The sequence below is a fragment of the Haliaeetus leucocephalus genome, unplaced genomic scaffold (assembly GCF_000737465.1).
Source record: "Haliaeetus leucocephalus isolate CR32 unplaced genomic scaffold, Haliaeetus_leucocephalus-4.0 Scaffold340, whole genome shotgun sequence".
NCBI lineage: Eukaryota > Metazoa > Chordata > Aves > Accipitriformes > Accipitridae > Haliaeetus > Haliaeetus leucocephalus.
The window spans coordinates 8,621,320-8,635,201 of record NW_010972776.1 but is presented as its reverse complement, the minus strand read 5'-3'; the positions used below and the strand labels follow the sequence as shown (position 1 = coordinate 8,635,201).

Below are 13,882 nucleotides of genomic sequence, written 5' to 3'. Positions count from 1 at the left end.
GCAGTTAAGATTTTTGCTGTTTTCTCCATATTTTAGTTTGGTGCAGAGCAAATGGTTCTGAAAGAGATTTTTCTGAGTGGGTGACACTATGCAGCACATGGAAATGACTTAAGTCAGCAGTCACACTGCATTAAAACAGAAAATTTGCATTAAAAATACAGCTAAATGATATACTCTTGGGTATTTTACTAGTTTTGGGGCTTTTTTTCAAGATGGAGTTCAAAAGGAACATTCATTTTCTGTGAAGCCTGGTACTTCAAACAATAGCCAGAATTACCCAAATTGCTTTTCTCTTTGCACCAGAAGACAGAGCTCTAAAATAACGCCTTAGAGTTGTTTATTGTTTGGAATAATTACGCCATTCTCTTCCTTTTCAGCTGGATTTGCACAACTGAAAGCTACCAGAATCTGTGTTAAAAACACGGTGTGTTGTCTCCTGCCTGGTTTCTACCCATGACACTAATGAAAAGCACACAAAATTAATGAACAGAAACACTGAAATTCTACCATCATAAACAAATTGCATATTTGATGTTTACTATCTGTCCTTCAGGCTTTTGTTGGGTCTAGAGAATGTTATTTTGTGTGCTTTTTCAAAATAATATTTTTCACCTCCTAAAGTTCAACTAATATCTTACACTCCATAAAGAGAGAACCTGGCTGACTAGCTAAAACCTGCAGTAATACAAGGGCCGTAAGAAGAATTATGAGAAACGAAGGAGCTTCCTTCTGCCAGATTCCCCCAAGGAGGCAGAAAACTGGGAAAAATACAATCTCTCACTAGAAAGAGAAAACCAAGTAGAATTATATGCTGCTGTGAGCTAGGTTAGACATATGTACCGTGCCCTATTAGAGAGAGAGCAGGGAAAATGTGTCTGTGTTTCCAGGTAATGCGGGCTTCTAAAGTGTGAAGCATCAGACTGAGCACTCAGGTTCAGATATATGAATTCAGGTCCAGTTTGGAATAAACAGCACATGAAGTACCAGAAGTAAACAGAATTTTAAGCCCTTGCCACTTTCTGGGGTTGCTTTCACCTGTGGCATATGTTGGTGTCCTCAAGAGGTTTAAATATGGGTTGGGAGGTCTGTCACCTTTCCCTTCACACCTGAATCATCCCCCAAACCAGCTCTTGGGAGCATCTCATAGTTCAAGAGTCTTCAGTCCTCTGGATTATCTTTTGCACAGACTGGTATAAGTTCAGGTCCTCTGTTCTGCCATACGAAATGGTCAAGTGAGAGAATAAACCGATCCTCAGATTTCACGTTGTCAGCCCGGATCTCTCAGATGGCTCTGAAAGCTCTGGGACTGTAAGAGGTTGGGATCTAGGCTGCTAGCTGAACTTTGATGCATCAACTAGTGCAATTCAAGGCAAGTAACAAGTTTCTTTCCGCTAAATTCCAGTTTCAGCTAAACACCTGATGTTTTTCATTCAGATGCCACCCTTGAGTATTCAACACTTGATGGAGAGCAATTGGTTCCCAATGTTTGGCGATACCCTACTTCTATACAGGAAATCTAAACATTTTATGTAACTATCTGACATTAAGCTGTCACAATCTGCTACAGTTGCTGAACTCTACATTAAATATAATGCACAGTACTACACCAGTGTGGGTGGACAACATAATCGGGCATCCTCAAAGGCACCTAAATCTGTGAGCAACCTACATACTGTGCCTGCATAAAAGGCTATATTGTGGTTAATCGTGACAAGAACTTCTCTTCTAAAAGCACTTTCAAAAAACATAATTGGAATTTTTAACCCATGCATCCTTTTTGTATTAGTGACTCCTTCTTCCACCTGGCCACAGCATTGGACTTCCATCTGATCTACCGTGTGGTCTATCACCACCTGATATCTATGGCATAGTTGCGTTTGCAAGGATTGGGATTGGGAGAGGGAAAATTAGAATTTTCATGCATAGTACTTAGAGGAGTTTTTCTGAGTATATGAAACAAACTTGATTTTGTGTGTCTGTATGTGTGCAGCTAAAGGTAAAGGGACTTGGCTATAAGATCGCTTTTGTGATTTAAGCAGGTTACCTTCTCCACTCCAACGTCACAGCTAAAGAACAATCTGGAGGAAAAAATACTCCAGCTACTCATCTTCATTTTCAAGGCATAAAGCTCAGTCCTTTGATATCTTTTCGACTTCTACTATTTAGAAATTAGATCTTGGCTTCCCTAATTTCAGGAGATTTAACTCAATAGGTCACATTCCTCGTACCTTATTTTATGTTAATCAGGAGTTCATCACAGAGCAGAGTTTAAGATTTGACTGTTGACTAATCTAAAGATAAGAAAACCCATAGTACTAACATGTTTGATTGAGATAGCATCATGAAGAGTTATTTTTCTCCCAGAAGATTTGAATCATCAGCTGTACCATCCAAAGCCAATAAATACATGGATTATTGCAAGGTAACAGGCTTCCGTACAGCAACCATCTAGAAACCTGTTCAAACTTCAGCGTAAGTTGTGGTTTTGATAGCAATGAGACTGTTTCAAGGGACGAACCTAAGCTTTAATATAAGTGTTAGCAGGATTATGGCCATAAATTTTGATTTTATATTGTCTTTTGGAAGGTCACTGCAATTCTGTGATAGAAAGACTCATCAGAGCATAGACAAGCACAGGTTGTCTCTATGGCTTTTTCGGCAAATACTATCTATACTCTGAAATACTTTATCTGCCATTAAGGTATACTGTACAGTTTTGTGTTAAATTGTTATATTCTATCCTTACCTGTACTATTGAGACAACTATTTCAGATTTTAATTTTATTTCCTTTTCAGAATATTTTGAAAAATATTTACATTTGCTAGGTAATATGCAAACCCTAATGCTACAGTAATTACAACACAATATTTACTTGTCAGATACCTCCAAGAAAAAAACATCATTTCAGCAAATACCTTTAAAGAAACTCCTTTTCTCTTTTTTCCTCCTCCCTCTCTGCTCCACTAGCTGCAAAGCCAATAAAAAAATTCTCCACCTCCTACACAGTTCAGAACAGGATCTGCGTGCATTTCTCCTAGGCATGTTTTGAGACCCAGAAGGGGATGAAAGTAGTTAATGCGCAACGGGAATCTTAATTTCAGGCACAAATCTGTACCTTTCTATTGACCTTGCTGATATGCTGCAAGCTAAATATTAAACAATTTTTTGATCAATTTAAGTCCAGCCTGGGGAGAAGAAACAGTTAAAGAAATGTCTCAAGTATACTTGCATTCAGCTAATCAGACTTTGTGTGCATCTACAAATGGTACAGAACTGAAATCAATCATTGATAATGAAACTACAAATGAAAAATGGACCGAAGACTCCTTTCCAGGATTAGAAATACTGTGCACAATTTATGTTACATATGCTGTGATCATTTCAGTGGGTCTCCTTGGAAATGCTATACTCATCAAAGTCTTTTTCAAGATTAAATCAATGCAGACGGTTCCAAACATCTTCATCACCAGCCTGGCATTTGGAGACCTACTGCTTTTATTAACTTGTGTGCCTGTAGATGCAACACGTTATATTGTGGATACCTGGCTCTTTGGAAGAATTGGGTGCAAGCTGCTGTCTTTTATCCAGTTAACCTCAGTTGGAGTATCAGTGTTTACCCTGACTGTTCTCAGTGCTGACAGGTGGGTCTGACGTGACTGATTTGCCAGGAGAGACTGCAGGTGTGAAGTTAGAAATGAATAAAAGAGCAGAAATTATAATTTTGCACAATATTAAATGGCACATTGTAATTAACTAAAAAAAACCAAATCAGCAACTCTCCCATTTAATTTTAAAATGTCTGTTAGAAAAATTGCAGCAGTTCTTTATAATGGTGTGAAGTGAGAAAGACTCTAAGTCTTTTCACCTTTTATTAGCTTGAAGTATAGTACAGCTTTTTTTTCTCAGTTGCACAGAAAAGGGAAACTGCTTAAGGCAATTAAGGGAAAAGACAGTATATTGGTGCTATCTAGTGGTGCACTAAAGTAGTTAGGGAAGACAAAAAATAAAACTGAAAATGACTGAGTGGAAATCCTTTGTCCTATGCACTCAGTGAGGCTCTAAAATCCTAGAACGTATAAGATTGACATGTGGGGTAAACAGCCAAAAGAAAACACAGCACAGACTGTTAATAGTCTGTTAACGACTCTCATGATTTGATGGTTACTGTAATACTACAGTAATTTTCAGCTTGATAAGTGCTTAGTGTGACATGACACAATTATAGTGCTTTCTCTTACAGTTCTTAGATCTTTTTCAGAGATATTTTAGCCCAGAGGTCCTGAAATTAAACTCGGGTTACAATGACAGCACTGTTAGTAGGGATCAGTGCTTCCATCTGACTGCTGTTAGGAGCTGCTGAACAATCAGTTTCCATGCACTTCTTTTCTGAATTAACAAAACTAAGATGTGATTTCAGTTCATGAGCATGTCAAGGAGCAGAAAACCCCAAAATGAATTTTAGTATTAAGAGAGAAAAAGATTTTCATCTTGTATGCCAGCAATTGTGGATTGTATGTAACAGCAAGTAGTTCATGTATCCACAATTTAAGCAATGCTACTGTTACTGTACTCCAAAAAAAATCAGCCAACACAGGAATGGCCACACTGGGTCAGATCAAGGGTCTATGTAGGCCAATACGAGCCTCCAGCAGTGCTAGTATAAGGACAAGAAAAGACACATAGGAAGAATAAAAACCACTATACAACACTACGCTTATACCCTAAGCCTTCAGATGACCTCCTGAGCAGATGTGGGGTTTGTGTATTTAATAAGCTCAATGGATTTCTCTTCTAGATCCTTGTTCAGCCTCTTCTTGAACATGTTTAGCAATGACTTTCACTGCCTGTTGCATAAGCAACTCATTTTTTTGCTTTGCATGTGGCTTCATTTGATGGCCCTGGCTCTTGTGCCAGAAGAGACAGTGATCCCTATCCATCTCTCCAGGCTATTCATGTTATATTCCATCCTTAGTATAGTGGGTTTTTTGAGTTAAGGTGTGCAGAGCAGCACATGATGTTCGAGAGTTGCATGAACAAGAGATACAGATAACTGCACAACAGTCTCTTTTGCTCTCCATTGTATCCCTAATAATTCCTAACATTTTGCCTTTTTTTTTTTTTTAATAGTTTGGTGTGGGTTTTTTACTACTGCTGAATACTAAGCTGATGTTTTCACTGAACTGTCTATCATAGCTCCAAGGTCTTGGTCCTGCATGACATCAATTCAGAATCCATCATGGACTAGATGACCTTTAAAAGTCGCTTCCAACCCCAGCTATTCTATGATTCTATGCTTTAGACACTTGCTTCTGTATTTAATTCTTCATGGTAGCTGTTACGTAAATATTCCATGCTGCATTTTCACAGCGTAACTACATGGTAAACTTACAGAGAAAGCTCAGAACATCAGTCATGTGAGCAATGCCAGACTATCATGTTCCAGTATGCTAGAAGAGCTCGAAGTCAATAAAAATGGTATTTACTTGATAAATAGCAGTCCAGCTTGCAGTTTTCTATTTAAATTTGCCTAGAAGAGAAAAAGACCAGATCCTCAGGTTGTGCAAAATGGTACAACTAAGCTCTCGTATCCTCCAGATCCTTTTTCACTTCCTTTCCTTTCATGCCAGTCTTGTGCCCCCCTGGAAGGGGTCTTTTCTTTCTGCATCATCCAGAAACTGATACTTTAGGAGCAGGGTATATTGTTTCCTTTGCTTCATCCACCTTTGTGGCAGTTTGTCCTTTTTCCATGTCCCATTTCCATACAGATTTTCACACAACTACAGACTTACCCAGATTTTTCTCATATGTCTGACTCAGTCCACATGCTGCAGAATCACAGCCATGAATCAACAGCAGTGTTAGCTCCTGTTTTATAAATATGAATGAATACTGGAGCATTATTTTTAGTCAAATCACTGCACTCAGCTGGGATCTTAAGAACATGGAAGAAAGGAGGGGTGTACATGCTTGGTTTCACGTATTTATAAAATAGTTAACCTGTTTATACCTTTACCAGTTTTGCCTATTAATTCCCTCATTTACCTTTCTAGGCAGTGCCATAAAAAAAGGAGAGATGATTGCCCTTACTGATCCTAACCCAAATAGTAGAAGTCATCTTTACTTAGGAAGGCTTTAATGACAAGTTCTGCCAGCCAATTCATTAAAATACATGCTTCAAATTAACTTTTACATTTCTATCTTAATTACAAAGAGCTAGTATCTGTTCATTTCCAAGACGATTCTACCACCCTTAGTTTAGCAAAAACAGAGATGCCTTTATCCTCAAGAAGTTTGCATTGTCAGTGCTTACATTCTTTCTGTATTTATTCTGACAATGATGTTGGTTGGTTTTAGGTACAGAGCCATTGTTAAGCCCTTGGAACTGCAGACTTCAGATGCGCTCCTGAAGACCTGCTGTAAAGCTGGCTGTGTTTGGATCATCTCCATGATATTTGCTATCCCAGAGGCTGTTTTTTCAGATTTGTATTCTTTCAGCAATCCTGAGAAAAATTTAACTTTTGAGGCATGTGCCCCCTATCCTGTATCTGAGAAGATCCTGCAGGAAGCTCACTCCCTGGTTTGCTTCTTAGTGTTCTATATTGTACCCTTAGCTGTCATCTCTGTCTACTATTTTCTTATCGCCAGAACTTTATATAAAAGTACATCCAACATGCCAGCGGAAGAACATGGTCATGCCCGTAAGCAGGTAAGCTATGATGGAGCACTAAGTGTCCAATTTTCCAAAATCCATCATGCTGATTAAGTCTGCATTCTTGAGTGCAAAACCTTTACCTGATAATAGAGTAAAAAGCTCCATAGACTCAGCCCATATTGGCAATCCAAATTCAGCTATGCACTTAAGCACATGCTCATGACTCATTAACTTAATTGTGAGTGTGCATGCTTTCCGAAAGAGGGGTGGGGTTTGTTTTGCTTTATTATGAACCTATTAAACTCAGGAGTTAAAACACTGAATTGTAAAAACTGAGACCTCATCCATATCAGCTGACACATTAACTATTGTACTTTTAAATCCTAGTCTAGAAGAGATTGCCCCATGATTTATAATGGAAAGGGAATGTGCTCTGCACTGGAAATACTTTGTTAGAAAAATTATGAAATAGATTTATTTTTCTGTTGGTTCCTTGTTTTGGTTTTTTTTTTCCATTTTGCTTTTTTGGTTACTAATGCATTTAGACTTTTAGACCCCTTTGAAAATCAGCACCAACTACGTAAACATGTGTTACTAATTGCTATTAATACCAGATATGCATTATTTTCTCATAGATTGAATCCCGCAAGAGAGTTGCAAAAACAGTGCTGGTGCTTGTTGCTTTGTTTGCCTTTTGCTGGTTGCCTAACCACATCCTCTACCTATACCGCTCTTTTACATACCATGCTTCTGTAGATGCTTCCACCTTTCATCTGATAGCTACTATTTTTTCCCGTGCCTTGGCCTTCAGCAATTCCTGCATCAATCCTTTTGCTCTTTATTGGCTGAGTAAAAGTTTCCGGCAACATTTTAAAAAGCAAGTCTCGTGCTGCAAGGCAAAATTTCGTACAAAGCCCCCCAGTGCTACCCACAGTAATACACCTACCAGAGCCTTGTCAGTCACGGGCAGCACACATGGCTCAGAAATCAGTGTTACACTGCTAACAGATTATAGTATCACAAAAGAAGAGGAAAGTGTTTAGTCCATCTGGGATGAAGGACAGAAACTGAGCCTTTGCAATCAAGTCACTACTACTGGGATCCTGGAAAGAGGTGCCATGCCTTGCCCTGTCTGTGAAAGAGTTTTCATCAGAAGTTCCTCATTTTTTAAAATATACAATAAAGAAATCAAACTGTGTGGGAGAAGGAGCTGCAACAGCTGAACTTTCCATTGTTCATGTTCCCAAGCATGAACAGACATCCCTAGCTGGAATTCCTGAACCGGACAGGACAGGAGTTAGCAGAGTTGGTGCGAGAATTGGCTGTAAGGATGGTTTTGTTCTTGGTGACTTTTCTTTGACTTGTGACTGAGAGCTCCGTCTGTCAAGGACTTGCATCCACAGCAACCAAGCAAAACCACATATCTTCATAACATGATCAACCAGGCCGATTTTTGAATTATTTCTTTTCTTGTCCCAAATGTTAAAAATTGGTAAGCACATCAGAAAGCATGCTACAATGAAAGAAAGCTAAGGTTTGTAGTACAGTGTAGGAAAAAAAAAAGCATTATGGGCCAGATCCACACTAGCCTTTGCTCTGTCAGTGACTTACTTTGAAACTCTGGGTAAGAGCTGACTGCTGTGTAAAGAGATGCTCCTCTCAGTTCCTAAGGAAGTCAAGGGAACCAACAGGTGATCATCTCTCTTAAAAAGCTATAATCATCTTGAAACACACTTGTAAAAGTTTTTGCGATCTATGAACAGTGCAGAGTTCTTTACTATAGTGATTTAACATCAAGAAATTGCGGTGGATCTGAGTTCTGGTTTGGATTTACAGGGCACTTTTGAAGCAAACTGCTCAAATGCCCGCTCTTGCCTTACTCCACTCCTGCACTCTGTCTCCCAGAGTGGTCTTCAGTGCTCAACCTGGATTTCTCTCAGATGAAACTGTGAGTCCAGTCCATGGAACCAGACTAGAGCAAATCTGAAGTAAAGCCCCCAAAGGTGTACAGTGAGGGGGGGTCAGACTAACCATTTACCTCCACAGATCTACTCCTGCTGTAGTGTATGTGGTCATATCTCAGTGGTCTGCACATTTTCAAGCATGCTGGGAGAGCTGGATTTTTCTACTGTACTCATTTTCTATTCTTGACGTTATTCAAGTAGTATCCCTTTTCAATATTAGGATAGACTGTCTTTATGAGATAGGCCTTCTAATCTCAAATCCACTGATTTTATAACGTTGCATGCAGAGGCAAGTCAGTGACAGCCTATCATGGGCAGCCTGTGCATCCCTAAAAAGCTCAGCAGCACTGCTGGCAGAGACTGTCTTCCCATAAAGAAATACAGGAGGCAAGTCTTCCTACCCCACATTACAAAAACGTTGAATGACACTTATTTTTATGAATTTCGTGCACCCTGAACCAAAATTTTATATTGTGGGAATTGGTGATAAAAAACATAATAGATTTTCCATTGCTTAAACCAAGGGACTTCTATCTCAAAAAAGAATTTGTGCATTAAAAGTACAGAAGAGAGGCTGCAACTATATAAATTAAACAAAATAGTGCTGTCAGTCACAGAAGTTTGAATTTTAACTAACCCTTGAAGATACAACACCTCTCCAGCTACACAGAGCCCATAACAACCCATGGATGGAAACCCATCCATCCATGCACCATTATTTGAGTTCATTAAAAGATGCAAAATCTATTTGCAGTCTCTCTCTGTTGAGTGCCCTAATCAGAATAATAAAACTAAACTATAAATCCCAAGGGCATTGGAATACAACCTCTGTCATCATCTTAAACCAGTTTAATGATAGGCCATTTTAATCCCATCAGGCCTGGCCTTATTTTACTGCACTCTTCATGTTACATGCTGCAAGGCTATAAGCACTAATTTTCAAATGGATTCTTCCTTTTGTTGTACCAATTGTACACCAGGATAGAACCATTGAAATAAATGGCAATATAACAGCACAGAAATACAATTTATGGCAAAGCAGACTCCAGAGACCTTATTTTACTCTCTTTGTCTTAATATAACACATTCCCTGGTAGTGAGCTATGTACAAATATAACAAACATATTGCACTGATGTTTTCCCCTTCTCTTTTTTCTTAATGGATCTGCAGGGTGAGACTGAAATAAATTACTAAGCCTACACACTTATGAGTCTACTTTTATCTTCCTGGATCTTACTATAGGGAATTCTAAACAAAAGAAAAATCAACTAACATTGCAGCTTCTTACATCATTCTTTATTGTAGCTTATTAAAGCCTTTGGAAAACATATCTGCCACATATTCCTGGACTTCACAATTTATCTCTGTTGGAGACCATGTTTCCCACTGCAAAATCCTTGGCTACACCTCAGAGTAGCCCTTAAAAACCAGTTTCCTAATTCACCATTTTCCTTGCTTTGCATGCAGCTGCTTTTTGCTTGTGTAACTACTCCTCTCACTGGATGGTCTATCTATTGCTAATATATCCTGTTACAAAATTGATGTTTTTACTATATGCTGCACATGTTTTTGTTAAAGACTGGTAATATTTCAAGCCATAATTTAAATATTCTGTGTACTTTATGGTTTTATAATTCTGTACTTTCAAATCTTCATGACATGTTGTATTGGAGTGATATATTGGTCAACATTTATTTTTATCTAAACAATCTGGTATTATTCATTCCATCTATTCCCCCAATATAATTATCCATAAAATGTCTCCACATTACCGTAACTGGATTTAGGGGAAAAGGGTTGTTTCCTTTGCAATCTTTTCTGTGTTCCAAAACCCAGTTCTTTCACCCCTAGGTCTTACAAGTGTAATTCTATAAGAATAATGTCTATTTATAGAAATATTGAACGTTATTTAGCAAAGAGCTGGCATAAATAATTAGGGGTTTACTATTTATATACACAATGAAAGAATAGGTAGAAACAAGGCACAAAATACTGAAAGGCAAGACTGCATCAAAAGGTCTTATTCATGTGGAATCTTATTGAGTAAGTAAATACGATTTCTAGGATGTACTTTTTTAATAGTTTGTTTTGTGAACAAGATGTACACATTAACAGCTTTAATACATATAAGTGTAACAATTAATGTTTGCAGTAGCAACAGGTTTAGTATTGGCACTCTAATTTGTGCTGTCACTATGAGATGCTGGTTTAGTTTAAAAAAAAAAAATCCACAAAAATGAACAAAACCATGTCAAAGCATGGATATAGTGTAACAGACTGCGTCTCCAGCAAAAGGCACAGAATATTAAAGTCAGTTATGAAATTATAGACATTTTAAAGCTCACTGTCCTGTTTTCATAGAAAGTATCATTTTATTTTACATAGTTAAATATGGGCTGCCCACTGACACTCATGTGTTTCTGCTATGAATATTACAATTAAAGAATAAGCTAAAGTTACACACAGCTACAGCACTTACACATCTCACTCAGTGGTACTTAAAAAAATAAATACAGGCTCTAATCAGCGTTTAGTTATGGGCTCTGCCACAGATGGTCCCCTCAGTGCAAGGTGAGCTGTTTTGTGGAATTTCCTTTGTCAGCATAGGAAAGGATATTGAAATTTTAGCACATCTGGATCTGGTCTTGTCATTTTTCGCACCGTGAAGACTCCTTTTCACTCTCACTAGTCGGTGTAACAGCTACAGGCTCCAGCACCATGGTAAGCCCAAAGAGGAGCAATCTCTCTGTGCTTAATCACTAGTTACGGCCTCCTTGATTTAAAATAACAAAGCATCTTAAGAAAAGAGTGTTAACTCTTTACCTAATTAAGTATTAGTTAGTTAATTGCTGGTTCCCCTCTAACAGACAGCAAAACACCACTTTACGAAAACCAAGATTTCGGTACTTTTAGGAGGTGGTATCTCTAGACCAACAATCAGCTCTGATGAACCAAGATTGCCTTTTATCACACAGAAGAGTCAGACACAGATACAAAACCATCATGCTAATGCCTCCTTTTGATATTTACTTTGAGATATTTTGTCAGGATTTAAAACATCATTTCCTGACAGCGTAGACTAACATGAGCTGTGTAACACTCAAGCTCTTCGCACCATCCCTCAACCGTGCAGCTTGCAGCAGCAGTGCTTCTGCAGCCATGAGTTACACCGTTTCAAGGACGTGATTGAGAGGAAAGCTGTCTTGACCCCCAAAATGATGAGTTTCCAGCTGAATCAGCTCCCTGAGCTGGCTCACTGGGCTGTCTTTACGGTAGTGGAAGAGAACAGATGGTGGCGACATGGTAAGAAGCAGTGCTGCAGTAGCTGCCATCACGCATGCTGTTATCTGCTGAATGTGTGAGGGAATTTGAGGTAGTTTGTCCTCTTAGCACATTACATTAAAGTGCGCAGACCAGATTTACCATGCACTAACCCTGCTGCACACAAGCATGCTCTCACTTCCATCAGATTGAGATTAAATTTGGATCTCCTACTCCCTAGGACAGTGCCCCAATTACTTGCTGTAGGCAGATCTGCACACTAGGGAAATCTGTACTGTGTAGGCTCAGACTTCACTACATTTACTCAGGTTATGATGTAAAAAACTCTGCCAAAATCAAATAAGCACTTTAAGACTTAAATTGTATCGTTCTTACAATGTTTAAGGCTATGATTATCTTACTTCCAAACATATATCCAATTCCGATTTTTATAAGTAAGTGCAGTTTATGTTAAGCCTCTCATGCTCCTCACCAAAACCCAACCTATTTGAGAGCTAATACAAACGTCTCCTAAGCCGCCAGTTCATAAGTGATCACAAAACAATCTTTGGACAACTATTGTAATAGCCCTGCCAAGAGAAAATTCTTGAAGCATGAAAGATGTCATTAACTAGGCTGGATGTTCTTTGTGTAACAGCCAAAGGTTGCTAGAAGTCTATATTTATATCCTCAGCAATTTCATCTGACTGGCTGGTCAGCCAGTTAGCTGATGTTGGCTTCTCCCTACAGAGCTTCACAAGCTCAGGATTGTGTCTTTGATTTTAATATCATTCCAGTCTGTATGACAGTAGAGATATATTTGTTCCTGGAATACTCATTTCCAGAAAACTTCTGTACTGAGTATCATTTTCATTTCTGAGTGGAAAGATTGCTTTGCCACTGGCAACCAGCCACTGCCAGCTTCGATGGGGCTATTCAGCTAAATTTTATTTAAAACATGTGCACTGTTTTAATACCTGGGGTTTATAGCTCTAGGTTAAATTTTGCAAAACCTAAAGAGTGTTCTTCTTCATCCTCTAAATAAAAATACTTCTAAATTCATACTTGAACAATCAAATTTGGTTTTATGTAATGCTATCTGGATTACACCGTGAAAACCACTAGATGGCACTGAATGAAGGTCTTTTAAAAGAACTGACGCGAATTAAAAAAAATTTATTTAAAATATTTAAGTACCCACAGATAGAGTACTATACTGATTAATAACTAATTGCAGACTTCATTAATGCAAACCAATTCAAAAATTTGAAGACAAGCCTCACAGTTTGCATTGTACCAACATATTAACCCTTTCTGAAGGGAGCACAACAGCTGTAGCTGGACACCCTCGGCCTGTTACACCCCTGTCCTGTGGAAAGCAGATACTTGTGCTGCCCGGGTAGACCCGAACAGCAGCCCCTTCTCCCCAGGAGGCTCAATCGTTCAAACCATTTGCACCAGAAACCTGTGCCAAAGGAGGAGCAAGAACCCATGTGGTTTTTTTTGACATTTAGTAAGCCATTTTCGTCTCACCTACATCTTTTTGTTTATGAAAACAGACTTTCAGTGTCAGTGACAGATGATGGCTACCTAGTGGCACCACACCACAACTGACAGCAGCAACTTGACAGTTCAGTGCTGTCCAAGGCACAATAGGGTAAAGTACTGCAGGAGGAAGTACTTCCAGTGCTTCATGCCCCTTAGCAGGCTTTTATTTTATCACATAACTGCAACAGTCTCCATGCAAGGCCCATCTAGGCACAGCTCCCAGCCCACTGCAGGCCCAGGAGGGTCTTCAAGCCTAGGGCCTCAGGGCCAGCCGCCCTCATCCCAAGGCCCTGCCGGCGTAGAAACAGAGCTGCAGCCTAAGGGAAAGGGGCAAGGCCGGTCTGGAGCAGCGAGGAGAGCGACCGCCTTTGTCCCAGGCCGACCCTAACCACGGCGGCCTCAAGCTGCGCCATCACTGCAGGCCTCGGCCCGCCCAGAGGCGGGGAAAAAAGCTC

General features: G+C 39.2%; 1 protein-coding gene across 1 annotated transcript; it reads left to right on the top strand.

Moving 5' to 3' along the window:
- The first annotated feature begins 2,936 nt into the window (after positions 1 to 2,936).
- Positions 2,937 to 8,135, top strand: BRS3 (bombesin-like receptor 3). Its single transcript, XM_010572465.1, has 3 exons — positions 2,937 to 3,642; positions 6,356 to 6,707; positions 7,289 to 8,135. Exons 1-3 carry the CDS (start codon positions 3,212 to 3,214, stop codon positions 7,694 to 7,696), a joined length of 1,191 nt encoding a protein of 396 aa, XP_010570767.1. The 5' UTR covers positions 2,937 to 3,211; the 3' UTR covers positions 7,697 to 8,135.
- Positions 8,136 to 13,882: the final 5,747 nt, after the last annotated feature.